Raw genomic sequence first — 21,558 nt, 5'->3', positions numbered from 1 at the left:
CTCGCCTGGGTCTCCGCACTCCACCTCTGCGGCAGCTGTCATTCCATGCACTGGGACGGGAAATCGAGCGCGGAATCTAAAAAGCAAAGGTTGACCGAAGGTGCATTTTTGTTAGCCTCCCTGAGGTTCCGTTTTATAAGTGATCCAACATCAACTACCTTCTCTGTATGCTTTCCAAAGTGTTTTTTTTTTCTCTTAACTTTTCATTAAAATATTTGCTCATAGTCGACTTACCATTCCTACAAAAGAGGCAAAACTTTGAGCAATCTAGGCTTTTTAAAGTTGTTTTTCTTTTTTCCCTGCTCCCACACACACTTCTCAAAGCCCCTCTCTCCAGTTGTAATTAACGTCGTGATCCGAGTGGGTGTTACCTGGGATAGGAGCCACCGCTTTCTCAGAAAAGCAAGTGGCCCTTGGGTACCGGCAGCATCCAGGCAAAGACTCCATCCAGAATCACGCCCGCATGCTACGGAAGCATCTGGGGCCCTTCTCCCCGCTCTCTCCTGTGGCCGGCCGAGGCTGGCCAGCGTTCTTTCTCCCCTTGGCTGCGCGGAAGCCCTACTGCCTTTTGGCTGCAACATCAGTAGAATCTGCCGTTTCTCCCTGCCGGTGGGGGCTCTGGGGTCTGTGTTTAGCCGTTCACATCTACTTTAGCTGTCAAAGAAGTCCAAATGGAAATCAGGTGATCGTGGAACCAGTGGGCACCGGAGGAGTGAGCAGAGGTGGGGACGCTGTTTCTGGTGCAAGATCGGCTTTAAGGCTCCTCTGACCAGCCAGGGCCACCTCGCTGGCACCCGCCAGCAGAGATTGATCAGCCAGCAGCAAGAAGTGCATTCTGGAGTCCTTGCAGAGGAGGAGCAGCCCTTTCTGTACCAGCCTCTGTTGCCTTGTGCTTCTGTCTATTCCCTTCACCAGCTGGATCCTGCTCGAACGGCCTGTTCTGTTCCGAGACATGGGCTCCTGCTCCGTTCACCCAGCGTTCTAGTCGCATTTGCTTGGCTCTGGTACCAAATAGTTGGGATTACCGAAGACGTTCCCTTCCCCGCGCGTCAGCACAGACCATGTGACTGCCCCCCATCACCCCCAACAAGTGCCCTCTGCCCAGCTCGTCCCGGTCGCGCTGCTCTGCGTGAGTTATGAGGTGCCTTTCCCTCCTCTCACTTGGACCCAAGAGAGGGACAGCTCTGGCTGGGGCTCTTGGTTTCGAGAGGGTCTGGACTGGTTTGGGTGCTTTAAAATAGATTTTTTAGTTCCGTGGTGCTTACGGGGGAGATGGGGGTAGAACTTCAGTGTGAGATTTGGGTGGATGGGAAGGTTAAAGGTTAAATATTGGTCTTTTTTGCTTTGCTATTGTTACCACTTGTCACTGTCTCGATGTTAAAATGCCAAAAATGATCTAGTCGTTGCTTTTTCCCCTTACTCCCGTCACTCCTTGCAGTGGCTTCTGCCTTTGCAGAGCATTGAACAGGATCTGACCCGGCCAGTCCCGAGGCCGCATGTAAGGAGATTGGCCGAAGCTTTAGTCTGATGTCACGCTCATCTCTCCCGTTCAGTCAGTAGTCCAGGAAGGAAGCTTCTGCCAAACTAACCTGATTGGTCCAAATCACCCCCAAACCACCATCTCTGATTCAGTGTGGAGCCCCTCGGTTTCCCTGGCTGAGTCTCGTGGAAGGGAGCTTGGGCACACCCACCCCAGTGCCCTGGCCACCTGTCTCCTGGGCTCACAGGGGGTGGCGGGAGCTGCGGCTGAGTCCTGGCCCTCGCCAGAGCTGTCCTGGCCATCCACGGTCTGCCGTCTGCCTGGGGATTAGCCTGAAGCCCATGGCCAGCCAATTCTAGAAGCCCCTGGCCAGGGACTGGAGCAGGAAGGGAGCATCCTTCCAAGTGAGGCCTGTCCTCGCACAGCCATTCCTTTCGGCTTTGAATTTTAAATGACCTACAAGGGAGAGAACTCTAGGACAAGGAGTTGGGTGCTCCTGCACTCCGAGAGAAAGGTACAGAGTGGCCCCGGGCAGGATGGGTGTTTGCTGCTGACCCTCTGGGCAGCCGACGTCTTCCAGCTGAGGTAGAGGCTTGGAGGAAAGGGGATGGAAGAGGAGGAGGTGATTTGGTGAAGGTGCCTGGTTTAGTGCTGTAATTGTCTTATTTTTTTTTTATATATATATTCTTGGAGTAAACATTTTAAATAAACGACATCATTGTTTACTCTGTTTTGGCTTTGTTTCTTTTTCCATTGGAGGAATGACGGGCACACCCTGCCACTGGCTGCTCATGCACCCCAAAAAGGGCTGTTGAGAGAAGAATGGTTCCGGGGAGGAGGGCCAGTGGTATGTAACTGCTAGGGGGTGGGGTTGGTTGACCTCACTTGCCCAAGTCACGCTGGCTTTGAAGAGGATTCACCAGATCAGGCATGGGAGAGTCCAGACCAGTGGTGCGTATTCTCAGCCAGCCCAACTCTTCAAAGATCCCAGGGGTCACTGATGTGACTTCAGGCCAGCGCTGACCCTTATGGACAGTGTGGATGATTGACCACCAGGGGGTGCCAGAGGCCAGGCTTGTGTTGAGGCTCCCCAGGTGTGGGCTGCTGCTCCCCAGTGGCGCCTGTGAGCCCAGGCTGCTCTGCCCGCTTCCCTGAGCTTTAGCCCACACGGGCCACTGGCCATGTGAAGCCGCACACACCACATGGATCACTGCTTGGCAATGCCGGTAGCTTTGACACTCAGCCTCCTTCTAGAAGGAAACTGCTTCCCAGTCTAGAGCCTCCATAGCCACAGTCAAAATGTAAACTGCATCCTTGGAATTTCCCAAGAGCTGATGGCAAACCAGGTCCTGGCCTGAGTGCCCAGCTGGGTGGGGGACATCGAGTGCCAGCTGCCAGACTTGGCTGCATTTAGAGATGTGCCGTGGGCTCCCCGACACCGGGTGCCAGGAGGTAGAGGCCTTTAGGAAATAGGAAGAGAAGGCAAACGTCCAGTCATGGCCTTGGTGTGGCCGCGGTGGCAGGTCGATGGACTGTGTGCTTGGAACCACTCTGCCGGAGTCCCCAGGAATGAGGAACCCTTTCAGGAACTTGCTCCTGGTGCAGGGCAGACCCCCTGCTGGGGAGAGGGACCTTCGGGCTTGAAGCTGGCCCCCAGCCAGCCCCCCAACATGAGCTGCTTGGGCACCCAGTACAGCATAGGTAGGCAGGGCCGGAAGGGTGTCAGGCCTGCAGCCCAGGGGAAGCAGTGGCCGGTGTTGGGGTCCACTTCCTGGGAGACAGCCCCCCTCAGTATAACTTTGGGGAGTTATTTATTCGCAAGGCCATTGCTGTCCTGTGCTTGGCAGGCCTCTGAGCCAGCATTGCCAGCAGCACAGGCTTGCCCTGGAGAGGTGCGGGGGAACGGGGGCAGGGGAGCATGCAGCAGGGAGGTTCTTATGACAGTTGGAGAGGCTGAGAACAGAATGTGGTCACCTGGGGGAAAGGCAAGGGAGGGGTGTGAGCCAGGAGAAGTTTGGAACCTGAAACTCTCAACTGCCCAGAGTTGCCTCCATCCCACGCCACCCAACGGGGTCCACTGAGCGCCCTCAAGCCTGTACACTGGTCTTGGGGAAACAGTTTATAGTACTGCTATAAACATAGGGGTGCAGGTGCCCTTTTGAATTAATGATTCTATGTCCTTTGGGTAAATACCTAGGAGTGGAATTGCTGGATCATATGGAAGCTCCATCTTTAGCAGGCTGAGGAATCTCCACACAGCTCTCTATAGTGGTTGGACCAGTTATGAGTCTGCAATTCTTGATGCAGGGACTTGCTTGTGTCAATGAGGAAACAGGCCCAGAATCCTCATGATCTAGCCTGTTTTTCTTGATGGGTACAGGGACTATTTCCCTCTCCTGAAAGGCAGTAGAGCACATACGATGTCAAATGACCATTGGCCTTGGCACAGGAGAGACAGTGGGGTCAGCGGGGAGCTGGGAAGTGTGTGGCCAGAGTGGCTTCAGCTGAGCCCAGGTTGGGTAGAGCCGATGACTCAGCGGCAGGAACCACTTGTCACTGTCTCGATGTTAAAATGCCAAAAATGATCTAGTCGTTGCTTTTTCCCCTTACTCACCCCCCATCACTCCTTGCAGTGGCTTCTGCCTTTGCAGAGCGTTGAACAGGATCTGACCCGGCCAGTCCCGAGGCCGCATGTAAGGAGATTGGCCGAAGATTTAGTCTGATGTCACGCTCATCTCTCCCGTTCAGTCAGTAGTCCAGGAAGGAAGCTTCTGCCAAACTAACCTGATTGGTCCAAATCACCCCCAAACCACCATCTCTGATTCAGTGTGGAGCCCCTCGGTTTCCCTGGCTGAGTCTCGTGGAAGGGAGCTTGGGCACACCCACCCCAGTGCCCTGGCCACCTGTCTCCTGGGCTCACCGGGGGTGGCGGGAGCTGCGGCTGAGTCCTGGCCCTCGCCGGAGCCTCTCCAGCCATCTGCGATCTGTCACCTCAGCTGTTGGCGTCTAATTGGGAGAAATTTACACTGGGCGGACCAAGCAAACCCAACTGTGTCAGCTTACAACTCGACAAGCAGGGCTGTCTGCAGACCCCCGCGGCAGGTGCCCGCCGGCGTCACTGTCCCGAGGACAGCGGGGGAGAAGGGTCTCCAAGTGGTCAGGGCCCAGGGCTGGCCTGGATGCTAGTTAGGGCGCTAGTCTAGACCCAGCTTATCTCAGAGGCTTAGTCTAGAAAACCACTTCCTACTACAAAGTCCAAGATAAGGGGCAGAAAATCAGGTCAGCATGATCCCTGCCCTCCCCAGGGGACAGCCTGACCCCAGGAATCCCAGCGGCTCAACTTAGCCGTCGCGCCACCCCCCAAACAAGGACGCCGCCGCTTAAATGCACTCAGGACACTAGAGCTTTAATGGGTATTAGTGACCACTTCTCAGGGGAGGGCAGCTTTCCAGCTTTTTCCAAGGGGTTCAGGGAAGTCACATTTGCCACCCCCTGGCTGAGGGACAGTGTGGTGAAGGAGGTCAAGAAGGGTCTCTGGCACCCCCAAGCCGCAGGAGGGATCAGAACTCCCTTGCATGGTGTCACGGGCCATTCCTGCCGGGCGGGTGTGCCAGTGCCTGGCTCTAAGGCACCATCCGCCACCACTTGAAGGCAAAGGGCACCCGGCGGATGTTGGCACAGGCGCAGAAGTCCCCGATGTCGGTTAGGTAGCAGTCAAAGTCGTCGATGAAGGTGCACGTGAAGTCTAGGGGCTCCAGTAACTGGCAGATCTTCTCCTCCAAGCAGCAGGCACCCTTGATCTGGGGCCCAAAAGGCTTGGGGATGCCCAGGTTCTTGTCCAACACGATCATCTGCATCTGTCAGAACAGGGTGGGGGAGGCCAGGCTCCCAGAGCACGCCCAAGGGCCACACTGTCTGCAAGGGGGGTCCCTTGTACACTTACAACCCCCCACCCCAACATTCACCTGTTCCACCCCAACATTCACCTGTTCCAAATAGGCGTAAAATGTTTAAGTGAGCACCTCTATGTCCTGGGCAGGGAGCTTATGGACAAGACCCCCATCTCGGGGCTTGTCCCAAAGCCGCAAGGCCAGCAGATGGCCCAGCACGCTGGACTCTCATGCAGGGTGTCCCATCTGAGATGGGCCTTATATTTGGGCATGAGCTAGTGGAGGCCCCTCAAGCACCTGGCCCAGGCCCAGCCCACAGTGACTGGTATGTGCCCCCCGATCCTGGACAGCTCACCTGCTTTAGAGGGGTCCTCCCTCACTGAGTCGGGGAGGACCCCCCATCCCACCTACTCTCAGGCAGTGTTATCTGCCATATCCCTGCCTCTCCTGTCCACCATGTGGGTCGAGGGACCAGCCAGAGTTGGCGGAACAGCCCCCACCCCTGCCAGGGGACACCTTGTACCCCTCACCAGGTTGGGGAAATAGGGCCTGGCAAAGAGCTTCCCGGTCTGCTGGCTGGAGGGCACATTGGTCAGCTGCTCCAAGCAGAAGAGCTGCGGGATGTCCACGATGTCCCTTTCCACCAGGCCCAGCTCCCGCTTCAGCAGCTCCCGGTTCAGGTTGATGCACTTCTGTGGCGGGGAGAAGCGACCATCAGGCTGGGAGGGCGATGCCTTCCAGCTAAATAGGCAGCGGCGTGAGCATCTCCCAATCGCCCACCATGCGCCCAGAGTCACGTGCCATACCAGCCCCTGACAAAATGGGCACAAGACAAAGGCAGGTCTGAAAGGCCAAGACCAGCAAAGGCTTGTCAGGACCGGGGCAGCCACTGGCCTCAAGTCCACTGGAACACGTGGCCACTTTGCCCTCTGTCTGGCCAGGGTGGGGGAGCTGAACAGTTGCGTGGGGGCCAAGAAAAAGCCCTTAGCCCTGAGCGCTCGGCCTTCTGGGACCAGCTGGTGCCCCCAACATGCCTGTTTTCCTCAGGATCTTGACTAGGGTTCACAACCCCCACTCCCAGGACACCTGTCCCTGGGGATTGAGATGCCATTGGCCCGACGCCCAGTCGGCAAGCTGCCTGCCAGGCCCCCAGGCCTCCCTAGTTTTTGTAAAGGTCAGGACAGGACACCAGTGTCCTCAGCGAGGAGCCAAAGGGCCAGGGGGCAAAGGGTTTTGCATGGACCTTGCGACCTTGGGCAGGTCATTGCCTCCTGGGCCTCCTTTTCTAGAAGCTGAGAACCTTCTCTGGGAGCTTTTCTGCGTCTCAGCCAAGGGCTCTCAGCTTAAGAGCTTCCAGGGGATCCTGGAGCTGGGTGGTCCTGAGCCCCGAGCTGCCAGGTCCGGGTCTATTCTCAGCCTGGTGCTCAGAGCCTTTTAGGGACATCTGGATGGGGGGCTCCTGGGCCAGGAGGACACTAGACTGAGCCCCAGTTTCTGCTCATAGACCCCAGACAACTTGAGAAGCACAGCAAGTGCAAGCTTTGGAGTCACACAGTTCAAATGGACCCCACCTTGTTCTCAGTACTCATACAGGTATTTCGAGGACTCTGACAGGAGCTTTGCAGGATGCTTGGGCCTTTGCTTAGGCCATTTCTTAGACCGGTCAGGTGCTCAGTCTAGATGCTCTGCCTGCCCCGCTTTGTGGAGAAGGCCCCCATGTCCCTGGTCACTACCTCCACATAGTCGTTCTGCTTTCTCATGTCTTCATCAGCCAGAAGTTGATTGATGGTGTAGGCCTCCCTCCCTGCAGGAAGGAGAGGGCGGGCAGCTTGTAGGTCAGGGAGGCGGCAGTGTCCAAGGCTGGGCAGACAAGGCCCCTGGCCATGGTCCAATTGGTATATTCTGGAAGCATGACTGACAGGTGGTCTGGCCAGTCTCCAGGGACCCATGTGGGCCCATGACAACCCAGGCAGGACTTTTCACTGCCACTAGTCACTCTGTCCCTGGTACGAGGGGGGACAGGCTTGAGAGAGGCAGTTTGGAACAAGTTAGCAAAGTGGCTTCAGCCCCCGCTCACCTGGGCACCTTCACATCATATGTATCACCTGTGATCTTGATCAGCTTATTTAAACAAAATTTATTTGCATGCACTAATAAACAGAGCCAGAAAAACAAAAACAAAAACAGATGCCCGTAAAAGAAGGGGCAAACAGCAGTGTATTCAAGGAAAGATAACTAGGAAGTCATGGTTCTCGTAATTATGCGACATAAAACCTCTTGGGGTGTGGGGAGGGGTGTGAAAACAGATGACACCACAGACACAGGTTTGACCAGGTCATTGATTGTGCTGGTCAACTGTGACCCGGTCTGTAGCCCAGGGAGCCTGACTCAAGTCATCGGCCAAGGTAACAGGCAGATGTCGCCTTCCTAGTGTTTCCAGGACCCCAAGCATCCCATATCCCGGCCCTAAAGTTTAATTCAGGAGGGCCAGAGTGGGGCTGAAATTCTTCATTGCTAGAAGAAACTTGGTGAGCCAGAGCTGCTGGTCTTCTAGCCTCACTTTGAGTAGTGAAGGCCTAGAGAACACCCCTCCCTTTCTGGGTTCCCACAAGGTTTAGAACAAGACTGCGAAGTTTCGCTGTCCACATAGGTTTTCCTGAGAGGTGACCAGAAGATCCCTCGGGTGCTTAATCCAGCACCCCCCCCAAAAAAATCCAGACCCTAGGAATAGTGTGGAACTGACCATGTGCAAATTAGCTCCCCTTTGTACACATTCTAGCAGCTTCTGGGCCATCCCAGAACTTCTGGCCATTCTGCCTCTGCTGTCCCAGTGTGGCCCAGATAGCTCTGTTGTAAAACAAGACATTCTATGATCTTACCCTCCCCTGGGGTCCTTTGTATCAGGAGGAGGAAATAAGAACCCTTTCTAGAAAAGTCATCTGGCCTCTGCTCTCATGAGCGCTTCCCTTACCATTAGAAAGAAGCTGGTCATCTCGGACCTCTTCAAACAGGACTGTGTCTCCGTAGCCCTCCTTCTGTTTCTCCTGGAACAGTTTGTAGCAGGAGCTGGGGCTGGCCAGGAGCAGCCGGAAGCCCTGGGAAACAGAACTAAGGTGACCTGCTGACTTCTCATTCCTGGCCCCAGCCAGAGGCTCCTTTGCAGGTCTCCAAAGAAGGTGGGAGACAAACATGCTCCCCCCTCCTCCCCTCCCCCCCACAGACCTTCTCGCCCTCATGCTTGTCCCGCGTGGGGAGGAAGCACAGGAACTCGTCCACGTGGCCCACCATGAGCCAGTCTGAGAAGAGCTCCACCGGGGCCTGGACTCGCTGAGCGTACAGGAAGCCCCGGAGGGCCTTGCTCATGTCTCGGCCTTCTTTGCTGAAGGAAGGAAGGCGAGGACGGCCCCTGAGCCCGCAGGGCCCAGGCTGACCACCAGCCTCGGCCACTGTCCGATCACCTTCAAGGGACTGGCTGCTATAACTGCAGGGCTCAAGGGCCGGTCCATAGGGTCTGGGGCGGTTACTAAGAATCCCTCACTCTGGCCTGAACCCTGGGACACAAGTACTTCCGGGCTCTAGATGAATGGCCGCCAAGAAGTCCGGCCGCACGTCTTGTGACAATAGCACCTGGTGGGTCTGAAGACCAGATGAAGGGAGCGTGATTCCGCTGACCCTGGAGCCTTGTCTACCAGACAGGACAGCTGGCTGCAAGGTTCAGCTAGCCTTGCTTGAGGGTCCAGAGCAGGTGCCTCTGACAGGTGAGCTACTACGGGCCTTCCTTTAGTTTTAAGACATCTGGCCGCCACCTGGCCTCATGCCTCACCTGGGGTAAAAGCTGCTGCCAATCAGGATCCTGCCTAGGGGATACTCTTTCCCCTTCACCTTGACGGGTGGGGACACCATCAGGTTCCCAATGGAATCCATGCTGGCCACCCTGTGGTCCTTGGTGAGCCGGGTCACGTAGCCAACCCCAGGGCTCTGGAAGGAGACCCAGCCCAGGCAGGTATTGAGGGGGGCTGCAATTTCCAGTTTTACCCCTGATCCAGACTTTGAGGAGATTGCCAGCCCCCTGCCCCCAGAGGCCCCTTGGGCCTTCTCCCTTGGTGCCCCATCACGCCTGCCAGGCACCAGGCCCAGGAGGCTGGACCCAGTTCAAATCAGCCAAACCAAGCCCCACACCAGCGAGTATTTCATGGGGAAATCTTCCAGTTTGAGGACCCGAGGGGTGTCGAGGAGAAAGGAAATCGTCTTGTGGGGGGCCTGGGTATAGCAGAAGGCCATCTCGTCCTGGAGGGGACAGGAGAACACGCCATGATGTGATGTTTACTCGCTCCACCTGCCGCTCTCCCACCTGTGCCAGCCAGCCACCCTCCTGCACACACACCCCTCCCTCCTTCCTGCGGCTCCTGCTCGACCCCCAGCTCAGCTCAGGATCATCCCCTCTCTTGGGGGCTTTCTGTTCTACTTTTTAAGTCTTGAATCATTCGAATCCTTCCTGCTCTCTCTCCTGCACCTAATCTACGAGCAAAGCTTGCTGGGGTTCTCCCAGACACACTCGCAGTGGACGCCTCGCTGGTGCCATTCATGGGAAGCCCCCACAATTTCTTCCCCGACTACTGATACCCTCCAACTGGGTTTTCTTCTATGTTAGCCCCTCCCTAAGACCTGGTCTTTATTTCTCAACCAGAGGGATCTTTTTAAGAACTCAAACCAGAAAATTCCCCCAACCTTGATTTGTAGCTTCCAATGTCACCCCATCTTTAGATTCCATTCCTCATGGTGGCTGAACAGGTCCCTGGTTGATGACCTAGCTCTTGCCGCCTCTGACCTTGTTCACTCTGCCCTGGCCACCCCAGCAGCCCCCACTCCCTTCCACAGTCCAGTCTCCAGCCAGCGGTCCCTCTGCCCTGGGGCCCCTCCTAATATCACCCCTAATCTTTTTACCATCAGCTCTTTGTTTCCCTGAATTCGGAGACTTCCCTGACCACCCAAGACCACTGGTTTTGTCTAGTAACTCACAATACCACCTCATTGCTTGCTTTCCGCAAGAGTTCTGGGTCTCAGGATGGGAGCGGGGGTGGTGTCCATCCCTACTCTTATTGCTAACACTTAGAACGTGTCCAGTTGCAAGTATCACAGCTATTTGTGAAGCACTTAGTGCCTGCTGAGCTGGACCCTGGCAGGCCGGGCTGGGCCCTGGAGCAGATCCTGGGTGCTAACAGCTGACGCTGAAGGTACTGGGCCCTTGTGCACCTGGGGCCTGGCTTAGGCCTCTGGAACCCCTGTGCATTCCGGGATGGAAAGGAATTGGCAGGGAAGGCTGACCTGGAAGCCTGGGATGGTCAGTGTCCATGCTGCATCTCCTGCCCCTCCCCCCACACAGAGGGTTTCCCCTGATGGGTGTTACCTGGAGCCACCTGCCCAGGCGGCTGGTGTCCTCATAGACGGATGCCACCTGGCTGTTGCTTTTCTCGCTCAGGTCCATCACCGACTGGACAAAGCCCTGGAGCTGCAGCTCTCTGCCACGGAGACAAGCCAGCTCTGGGGAGGCCTTCCAGGCTCCCTGCTAACTGTACCAGGAAGGAGCACCTCCTTCTGGTCAGGAGATTATGCTTCATCCAGGCGCTCAGTGGAGTAGCCACCCCCCCCATCGCTGGCAGCTCAGAGCATCTTGCCCAGCACCATTCAGCTTAGATCATGGCTGAGTCCGGTCAATTGCTAGAGTCCCTGCATGGTGGTCTGGGACCCTGCACTGTCCCCACTCCGCAGTCACTTTCCATGAGAAGCCAAGAAGCTGGTCGACCCCTCCCCCACGAGATGGCCAACAGGGTCAGTCATCGTGTGCGGGTGTGTGGGCTTTCAACCCTGGAGTCAGTGTGCACAGCAGTAGGCCTCCGGGGCCCCGCTGTGCACCCAGGGGTGAGCAGAGCTGCTCGAGGCCGACTCTAAGACCACCCTTTATAAAGTCCTCATGAGTTGAATGTCAGCAAGCGCTTACTTTGGGGACACATCAAAATTGGGTTTCTAGTCTGGTTCCAAGTCCCTGCTTTTCTAGGCTCTGGGCCAAAGAGTCTATATCTCAGGTCTACACAGACTGGGCGCCAGAGAGCGGAGCAGCCAGACGAGGTCTGGCAGCATCTGAGGTATGTGCTAGGGAAGGTGTGGAGCCCCAGTCTTGTGGGTCAGTTGAGGCTAAGCTGGGTCAAGCCTCACCTGAATACCTCCCCTCTCGGAGACTCTTAGGAGACCAGTTTTCAAGGCCACCTCATGTGAGTGAACACATCTGTCTTCAGATACAAGAGCTAAAGTAGAAAGATCTTGTATTTGGATATTTATCAGCAAAATCCCTTGAGTTCTAGACCCTTCTCAGTCTGAAATCCTATGTTTTGAGGACCCTACTTCTTAGTGACTCTCTCACAGAATAGCTGTTTTTCCTGTTGCTGTTTCCCCCTTTTCAAGAAATAACATTCCTGTTTGGTATGATTTGATAATTCAGCTTTTGGGTCTGGGGATGCTCAATAATTTCCCCATAGAAATGAAAGAAGCAGTGCTACCAGACCCTGCAGGCTCCTAGGCCTCCTCAGTGTTCCTAGAACACACTCAAGTCCTCACCTTTCCACCTTGCTACCTGCTTTATGGCACCTGACCCTACCTGAAACCACACGGTTATTTGTCTACCTCCTCCTAAGAACAGGGAGGGCCCCTGCATCCTAGGATTCAAGCTCATGTGGGATCAGCCTCTGTGGGTAGGACCAGGCAGCCCAGAAAGAAGCATTTCACAGTCCTGGTGACAAGGTCTAGTTATCTCTGCTCCTCCCACTGCAGACAGACAGGTGAGAGTAGCAGTCATGGAAATGACCTGCATGGCAGCCTGAGGGCATTCGCACCTGCACAGGTACACCTCTAGAGGCATCTGGGTGCTGGGCATAAAGACGCAGGGAGCCACCCGGAACACCACCGTGTCTTTGTACACCAGCGTCTCTGGGATTGACTGTAACGAAAGACAAGGTCCCATGGGTGCTGTGGGGTTCCACGTCTACCCTCTTTCCCCAGCCCCCTTGCTTCCCGCGGTCCAGGCCAGCCCCCTTCTGGGATCTTACCCATCACTTGCAGCTCTTTCTCCCCAAGGTGGCATGAAACCCTAGCTCCACCCACAAAGTCTTGTCTTCCCCTATCTGTGGCCGACTGCGAGCGTTGTCTCCATCCCCGCACAGCCCCTGGCCCCACGGCCGCTAGTCTGCTTGGGGGGGTTACCAGGTCTTGAGACTCTTCCACCAGGGAGACCGAGTAGGATATCAGGCCTGAGAAGTCAGCGGACGGGAACTCGATAGCTTCAACATAGAAGGTCTCCTTCAGGTGGTCCTCCTTCAAGTGGTCCTCCAGCAGGGGGAAGGTGTAGGTGTGCTGGCCAGGCCCCAGCACCACCTGGAAGGTGCTGGAGCTGTCTTCTAGGAAGGAGAAGGGACAGAGCAGCTGCTGAAGTAGCCCAGTGCCCAGCACCACGGCTGACGGTCAAGGGCGTGGGCTGGCCTTCATGTCAGCAGCCAGGCTGGCAGCTCCACGACCGCAGGAGCCCAGCCGACCTTCCTGACCCTCCATTTCTAGCCTTTGTAGACGAGGGTCAGTTTTACACCAACGTGCTTTACATGCGGCCCACCAGGAGTCGGGCCTGGGAAAAGCCCCCTTTTGGGGGGGTTCAATACAGAGTAAAAACTCGTAGTCAGTGCTTCTACACATTGACCAGCTCTGGGGAGGAGACTGTCAGGGGTCTTCAAGGTGAGAAACTGCGCCAAGGTGGCTGGCAGCCCCAGTGAGAAGCCCGACATGGCTGGACCGAGTTCTGGGAAAGACAGTCCATGCGAACAGCCCGCCAGATGGATCGCGCCTCCACGGAGACTTCCGAAGAAGCCAGAAGGTGTCCCACGCGTCAACGCCGTTGTCCCAGGTGAAGGGGCCAGGATGAAGGGGCCTCAGGCTGTGGCCGTCTAGTGAACTGGAGCCAGGCCTGTCCAGCCCCTCTCTCCAGAGACCACCCTGACCCAGGCCACCAAGCTTCTCCCCCTGCACCACTGGCTTCTCCCCACCTGGCCTTCTGGACAGTCCTCATCCTTCCGACCACTCTCAGACCCGACGGCGGCGGCTCCCATGTAAACCCTCTGGAAAGAGCCCGAATCCTGGGCGGGGCTTCCCCTGGCCACAGATCCTTCACTGCACCCCCTAAGGCCTCAAGCACAGCAGGTGCCAGCTGCCCCGATCCTCCCAGGGCCAGCGGATGACTGCCACGGCTGTCCTTGGGTGCGGACCGGCTCCATTAATTGGCGTCAGCCCAGGTGCCCCTGCAGGCCTCGGGACAGGTAACCGCATGGATTGTGCTGGGGTCCTGCTTCCTGCTGTCCACGAACCCCTGAGCTAGAGGTGGGGCAGGCATCCCTTTTGCCGTTGGTCATTCTAGACCTTCTGGAACATTTCTTCATTCAAGGGACATGCTCTCCAATAGCGCTCCCTGCCCCCACGGCGCCGGCCTGCATCCTCACCCCCTCCCCGGAGTCTTCCCTGCTGGCTTCTCCACTGTGCAGCCATCGGCCCTTACAGGCCCCCCGACTGCTCGCTCCTGTGACCTTCCTGTGAAGCCACCTTCAGTGCTCCCGGCCCAGACACCCCCTCCACAGCAGATTCGACAGCCTCCAATCGTTCTAACGCAATGACACCCCCACCTCAGTGATTCTTCTCCAGCTCAGTCCCCAAACTTCTACTGCCAATTCCCACCTCCCACCCGTGCTCTCCCTGTTAGCCTCATCTTCCAAGACCTGCTTCTGCTTTCACTCAGTGCACACGCCGTAGCTCCCACACCTTCTCCGTTAACTTGCCCAGGGAGACCCCAGCTCTGCTTAAACCAACTCTGTAGAACTCTAGCACCGAGCGGAAAGATCTCATTTCATGACCCCCAGCCCAGCCCACCTGAGAGTCGTCGCTACACACTGGGCCTCTCGGCGCTAGAGCGGCCCTTGCCGCTGAACTTGCCCATGAGCCACAGGTCAGAGGACCACATCCAACCTGGGCTGCCTCTCTGGCCGGCCCCAGGTCCCTGCTGGCCCAGCCATGCCCGACGGTCCCCAGGGGAGACAAGTAGAGGACTTGGAGCTTCTGGCTGCAGACACAAGTCTCCAACCCTGATCTGTCATTCTAGGCCCCTGCCCTGCCAGGAGTGGGTGTGGCCACAGCCCGTGGAAGAGCAGACACAGGCAGAACCCAAGGATGCTCACCCAGGGGCCGGTAGACTCGCGCCTTCTCCGCCTCTTCCTCGGAGGTGTGGAGGAGCAGCTGGTATCTCTTTAGAAAGCAGCTGGGTCCTTCAACGGTGAGTGTCATCGGGGACAGACGCTTTATTTCTGGCCAAAAGACATGGCAGGGGTTAGGGCTTCTGTGGGTCGGTGCTCCAGGGACGGAGACAGGAGTGGTAGGGGTGCGGGGCTGGTGGACCTTTTGTCCCCCCCACTTGGTCCAGGCTGCTCAGCTTCCCTCGTGTCTCTGCTACCTGCTTCCCACATGGCCAGGGGCAGGACCTGGCCAACTTTATTTTGAGGATGGCATTTACCCATTCAGCTGCAAACACCTAGAACAGGGCCCGGCAAGGTTAGTTTGGCAAGGCCCTAGCCCCCCCTCAACCCTCCAGTCTTGGTGAGAAGCCCCCCAACCTTGGTGGGAAGCAGAACATCCTGTTCTACTGCTGAGACCTAGCACCCGGGCCCCAGGGCACTGGAGCCTTGAAGAGAGGTCTGCCTTTGCCAGTGTTCCTGCCCCGGGCTGCGCAAGGGTGGTGGGAAGCCTCTTGTACTGCTCTGGTGGCTTCCGATTCTTCTTCTCAACCACCTTGCAAGGGCAGCAAAATGGGTCAGCCCCATTTTATAAGTGGCAAGACAAGATCAGGGAATGAGCACGTTCAAGTTCAGGGCCTGGAAGTAACCGTTTGTTCCGACATCAGAGCTCACACTCTTCCCGGGGTGCCGGGGGTAGGGTCGCAGGGTGTCTCTTTCTCCCATTTCAAAGCTTCAAGCCACAACAAAGAGACTCAGCCATCCCAGAGCGGGAGCTCAGGCTGGCTCATGCTTGCTGACAGGTAAGCAGGCAGCCCCCAAGGCAGAGAGGTGGCCCCGGCCCCAGGCTGTGGCCAGGACTCCTTACCCTCTGGGGAGATCTCCTTTGTGGGTGCCTCCTCTACGAGGTGACCCACCTCATCAGGGCTGCAGTTCACAAGCAGGATGGCACCCCAACCGCTGGGGCCCCACATCCAGTTTCTCTGCAAAGACAGGAAAGTTGGTTCAGGAAAAAGCTAGGGAAACCCGCTCCTTCCCAGATAGGACCCCGCACTGGGGACAGACAGAGCCGGGCTTTTCTCCAGGGTCTGGATGGGGAATTTCCAACTCAGGTTACAAGGGGATGTCAGGCGAGCAGGCAGGAGGAAGGGAAAGCTAGAGAGAGGAGCAGCTTCCTCCTGGTGTCAGTATCGGGGCAGCAAGGCCTGCAGCAGCCTGGAGATCACACACGTCCTTGAGCAGGGCCAGCGGACCTTCTGTTCTAGCGAGTGTCCCCCCAGGCTGGACATGAGCCTAGTGTCACCAGACACTAGTTTTTTGAAGAGTCTAGAAATTGGCTTCATCAGTTCTGATTTGTAGTGTAGCAATTTGCCTTCAGAAATACTACAAAGGATGGAGAGAGTGTGTGGCCGGACCTGGCTCCTGGGCCCGCAGCCTCACCTTTGTCTCTTTGTCGCTCACCATGTGGACTTGCCCACAGCGATAGATGTCCACGTCCAGAGAGACCCCTAGAAATGGGAGGGAAAGTTCTCAGCCCCCCCACTTGCTGGACAGAGCCCCGGGGGTAGTCCTCCAGGGCTACCCCGGATTGGTTTGGGGGTTATCCTGCTTTTTGGGCAAGCTATAGACTTAGGAGCCTGCCTGGAGAGGCCAGGGACTCGCCACCTACCCCAACCCACCCATCTGGGAACTCACAGAGCAAGCCCACGGGGGCCCTGATGCCATTATCTACCACCTGGCTTCTGCCCAACCCATGCCTGAAAGATCCACTTCTCTAGCCTTCCGGAAGGGTCTCAGCACTCTAAGACGCGGGAAGGGCTGCATTACATGGCATTTCCAGCCCCTGTGAGAGCTTAGGGATCCAGGCTTCTGCCCAGCAGGCCTGAAAAGGCTTCTTCTTTACACCCCAATTTCCACCCCCACCCCCAGCTGACCACTGTGTGGCTTCGCCCTGCTATATTTTTGTTCTTAGCCTTTGTCATCTAGTTCTCAACTGGAACGTCAGAGCCATGAGCCCAGCCCTGCTTGCTGCTGTATAGCACAGATGGCACAGGTGCTTAGGGCCCAGGGGCCCGCTGTGAACCAGGTGAGGTGCTAGGGAGGCAGCGATGGGCAGGGCACCCTCCTTGGAGCTAAGTGCGCACATGTGTGGGGGCGGGGGGAGGGGAGGAGGTGAAGAAAAAGCTGGATCCACATTAAGCCCGATGGTACAAAGGCCAGGACACAAAGATGGGGCGGTGGTGGGGGGGGTTTTCAGTTTCAAGTGATCAGAGAATCTAAATGAAATGAGAACAAGACCTGCTGGAGGCGAGTAAATGCTCTGCTGGTGTCTGCAGGGAGCAGCGAGATGAAGTGCAGGTGGCAGGCTCGAGGGGCACCTGCGGCAGAATGGGCGTGCGAAAGGGAGGAACTGGCCACAGGTGAGAGGCAGCGTGGGCCGGGGCTTGGGGGCCGTGGAGACTCTGGCTTGGGCAGTGTGGGGAGGCGGTGGAGGCCTTGACTTGAGGACACAGCGTCTGACATCCTTTCTAAAATGTGCCTCTGCCAGCTGAATCAAGACTGGATCTCAGAGGGCAGAAACAGAAGCAGGGACCCCAACAGGGGACCAGGCGTGACCCAGGCGAGCAACGGCAGGGGCCCGGGCCAGGCGGAGCGCACCGGACATGGCACGTCCAGCTAAGTTTAAGGTAATGAGACAAGACTCCTGATGGGCGTGGGCTGGGAGAGGGGTGGTGAGGCTGAGGTTTGGCCTGAGCAGCTAGAAAGGTGGGGAGCGTTGGGGGCTAAGGATTCTACAGAGGGACCCGAGAATCCTCCCTGCTGGGGAGCAGGAGACTAAGGAGGGTCCCCGGAGTGTTTCAAGTGGGATGAAGCAGGTTGTGCTAAACACTGGCCACAAGTCAGGGTAGGGAGACGAGGGGGTGTCGGGATTCTCAGTGGGGACCGTGTTCGTGGCAGGTGTCTGATGTGAGTAGATCAGAGAAAGGGAGGAGAAAATGGTGCATACAGAGAGCGCTCCTGAGAAGGGAGTGGCGTTTGTAGGGAGTAGAGAATAAGGTTTAATGAATAGTCATTTTAGCTTGTTCCTCTTGTTCCTATTAAGGGAATAGGCATTCTAGTTTGTTCTGGAGTGATCCAGAAGAGAAGGGCTAGTGGTTTCCTACATCAGCAAGAAATGTTGAAAGACTGTTCTTGAATGAACAAGGGGCGAGGCTCTCGGATAAGATTAGCTTTGGACCAGGCATGTCAGTTATAACAGAGGCGGCAGGCAGAGAGCAGGACCCCACCCAGGGCTCCGGGAGGCATCCGGTCCAGGAGCACCCCTTTGGGCACCCCTTGCGTCTGCCAAGCCCACCCTCCCCGCAGGCTGGGACGGCACTCACCGATGCCCGTCAGGTAGAGCGCAGCTGTGGCCACGGGGGTTTCCTCGTCGGGTTGATAGTAGGAGACCAGAACCTGCGAAGACAGCACCCGGGGTCCACAGAGAGCAGAGGCAGACAGGACCCCAACCACGTACCCATGTCCTGGACCCTGGTCTAGACGAGCTCCGAGGTCCCGCTGTGAGCTGGTGCAGGGCGACCACACTGTCATCAGCACTGAGCACACGACTCCCCCTTTATGATATGCCAGACCCTCCCCCAGCACATCCACAGAGGCCCCCACAACTCAGCCAGATGGGCTCTGCCCCCAAAGGCAGAGTGGTGAAGGGACCTGCTCTGTGTTGTTCAGCCAGAGGGAGCTGGCACAGGACGTAAGATCCAGGCTGCCAGCCCTGGACGCCGAGCTTTAAACTCTGCCTTTCTGGGGTCCTGCCCATCATCCCACGCGGCAGGCAGCAAGATGTGGGCCTCCAGTGGGTTCTGTCTCCCCAGTATCCCCCACCAGCCGCTGCTTCCAGGCCTTTGTTGCCACAAACTGAGAACTATCAATGACCTGGGGCTGGGCTGGCACCCATGTCACTGCCACCTGCCCCTACAGGGCAGCTTCTGTCCTCCCAGGTCCAGCACCTCACTCCGTGGCCACTCCCAAGGGGGTGGCGGCTGAGGCCCCACAGAGAACACAGTGCAGGGGGCTGGGCTCAGCGGGGACGGTCAGAGCCTCACACCTGTGTGAGACACTCAATTCTTATCCAGGTGTCCAAGCTGTCTCCTCGGGACACCCTGCCCGGGCACAGTGGATCACGGACATGCGCCACCCCCAGCCGCCCCAGCTTGGCCCTCTGTCCTCTACTCTCAGACTTCCAGCAGGTTCTGTGGACATGAGTCCTCCAGTCCTGAAGGGGCTTCCTGAAGTTTCCTCACCTTCAGCCTCACATTGCAGTCACCTGAGCGCTGTGAGCCAGACCCAGGCCCTACCCCGAGGCTGACGAGATTGGTAGGGGGCGTGGGAGGATGTTGAGTCCCTGGTGGTTGCAATCACTTAGCAGGAGCCACCTGCTTCCCCTACAAAGCACCCCCCATGTCCCACCCAAGCTGAGCCTGTTCTACAAGGTGAAGTCCACCTCTCCTGGCTCAGGCGGCCCCTCAGGGAGACAGCTCCTCAGGAAGGATTCTGGATCCACCCCACCCAGTCACCCTATATTGCTTTAAGTCACTCCCTGCCTCAGTTTCCTAGTATGTCAGCCAGGGTAATGTTGGTCTCTGGTGCGTGACTCAAGGTAACTAGCAACGTGTGTGTTTAAAGTGTTGGCTCTCCACACCCAGAGGACCAGCCTCAGCCAGCAAGGCCGCTAGAGGGAAGCTGCTGAAACCTTTGAAGCCAGACTTTGAAGCCCAGTGTTGAGAGCCCAACACGCATGGAGACAGACACTGGGGCGTCAGTGCCCGTTCTGACAATTAGCAGCGCGGACAGGACACTTCCTTGCTCAGTGCCTTGGTTTCAACGTCTGTACAGTGGGGTCACGAGTCCTCATCTCACTGACTGCACGTATCCAGTCAGATCAGGCGCCCAGGACACTGGGCACCGCGTTTCTCAGACTCACGGCCTCGGCCACACCGGCTGCGGCCCAGGAGGCCGCCCTCCCCCGCGGCTGACCTTGTGCTCCTGGACGTCGGGGGTGGGGGATACCATCTTCACCAGCACATCCACAGGATCAGACAGGGGCCAGCGGGCAGTGGCTGCTTCCTCCCTGGACATCCCCGGGACGCGGCTGTGAATATCCACCGAGACCCCCAGGGAGCCCGTGACGGCGAAGGACTTGCACTGCCGCGGGGCGCACCTGGGTGGCCAACAAGAACAGACTCAGGCTGTGGCATCTCCTCTTCTCAGCCGGAGTGAAGCTGGCATGGCGGACTCGGCTCCACCCTCTCTCTCCTGAGGGTGTTGAGGCAGGGGCCGCGGGTGTGGACATTTTGGGGTCCCAACAACTTTTCCCTCCCTCCTGTCATCCTGGCTCCAGGGGCCCAATGTCTTTCCTCCAACAATCTCCACCAAGACCCCACCTCCCTGTCAGCACTCTGGAAGTTACCAAAGCTGCTTCTTGTTTCTAAGCTCCCATCACCCAAGGAGGGAGGAGCAGTTTGTCTGAGTCACAGGGGGGCTCAGGAGATTTGGGAAGGCCTGACCTCTGGCGATTGGCACAGCTCCCCCGAGGCGCCAATTTACAGGACGCCCCCTCACTCAATCCTCTCCAATACCTGGAGAACCAGCCTCACCCCCCAACCTTTTTCAGTTAAGGGGACAGAGAGGTGAGGCACTTGCTCTCCTGGGGCCATGCAGCCCATATACGCCAGGAGTAGGTTAGGGCAGGATTCGGCAGCATCGGGGCTAAGGAGCCTGGAGACCCAAGCCAGGCACCTCAAGATGAGGCAGAACCTGAAGATGCAGAGGAGGAAGGTAACCCCCACCCCCACATAATCCAGGGAGGGGCCAGGCACCAGCCACTCAGCCGTGGCGGCCCCCAGTTCCTCACCCATGGAGATCCAAGGAGATTTCCGTGCCCAGCATGCACGTGGCGTGGGTGGCGCTGTCCAGGGACAGGCGGATGATGCGCTGGAAGGACATGGCGCAGCTCTCCGACCTGAGGACCTTGCTCGGCACAGCAGCCTCGGATGATCCCGGGGCTCTGAGCCGCCCTCCCCTCTTACGGGCTCAGGGTCTCGCCTGCCCGCCCCCTTGTTGAGGCAGCAGAAGCTGCCCGGGTGTGCGTGATTTTCTCCATCCAAGGTGGCTGGGAAGAGAGGAGGTGCAGAGGAGCCCCTTCTCACTAATTTACTAGGCAGTTGGTGTGCGCAGACCCGAGGCAGCTGAGGCTGACTATTAGGTCTCTGACCTCGAGCAAGGGGGTTCTGGAAGCCGGTGCCTGGACTATTTGACCTGGTGCTGAAAGACTGCCTGGGCTGGACATTGTCAGGAGGAAATGCCCACGGGCGTGCATGGGGCAGTGGTCAGGATGGCAGCACCCAGGCTCTAGGGGCTCCATCTAGGGAGTGTGTTCCCTGGAAATTGACAGGGTGAGCCCTGCAAAGCGTGGAACCACTGGTTCTCAAAGTTCTGCTCGTTGCAAAAATGACCAACTGGGGCTTGTTAAAATTGCAAATTCCTGGGCCTGGAAAATTCTTGGGGTATGGTCTGGGACCTTGCACCCCAGTTTCAGGGGATTAGAGGGAACTCCTACATTTACTTGATGGGGGGGTTCACCTGCATTTACCTTGCTCGGGGCTCACCTGCTTTTACTCAGAGGGGAGGCCCACCTGCTACTATTTGATGCAAGGGCTGTTTAAGCCACCCACTTGTCTCCCAATCCTTCTGCAGGCCCAGGAGTTTTGAAAAAATCTTTGGTTTTTGTGTGCTGAGGCCATTTCTGCTCCAGGAAGCCATTTCTGCTCCTATGGCCAAGTTTGGAAGGCCCTCCTGTCAGCTTCCTTGCGCACAT

At 57.2% G+C, this 21,558-nt stretch overlaps 1 protein-coding gene across 1 annotated transcript; it reads right to left on the bottom strand.

Annotated features, from left to right (window-relative positions):
- Positions 1–5,103: 5,103 nt before the first annotated feature.
- Positions 5,104–20,687, bottom strand: PADI6 (peptidyl arginine deiminase 6; the record flags this gene model as incomplete). Its single annotated transcript, XM_084243414.1, has 16 exons — positions 5,104–5,337; positions 5,901–6,062; positions 7,104–7,174; positions 8,342–8,465; positions 8,593–8,749; positions 9,194–9,348; positions 9,550–9,657; positions 10,778–10,889; positions 12,258–12,361; positions 12,625–12,818; positions 14,634–14,759; positions 15,553–15,667; positions 16,125–16,192; positions 18,068–18,140; positions 19,719–19,902; positions 20,596–20,687. The coding sequence occupies 16 exons, from the start codon at positions 20,685–20,687 to the stop codon at positions 5,104–5,106; spliced, it is 2,079 nt and encodes a 692-aa protein (XP_084099540.1).
- Between the last annotated feature and the right edge of the window lie 871 nt (positions 20,688–21,558).

This window comes from Talpa europaea (assembly GCF_964194135.1).
Source record: "Talpa europaea genome assembly, chromosome: 9".
Lineage (NCBI taxonomy): Eukaryota > Metazoa > Chordata > Mammalia > Eulipotyphla > Talpidae > Talpa > Talpa europaea.
Note: the sequence above shows the minus strand (reverse complement) of the source record. Positions and strands in the feature narration are given on the sequence as shown.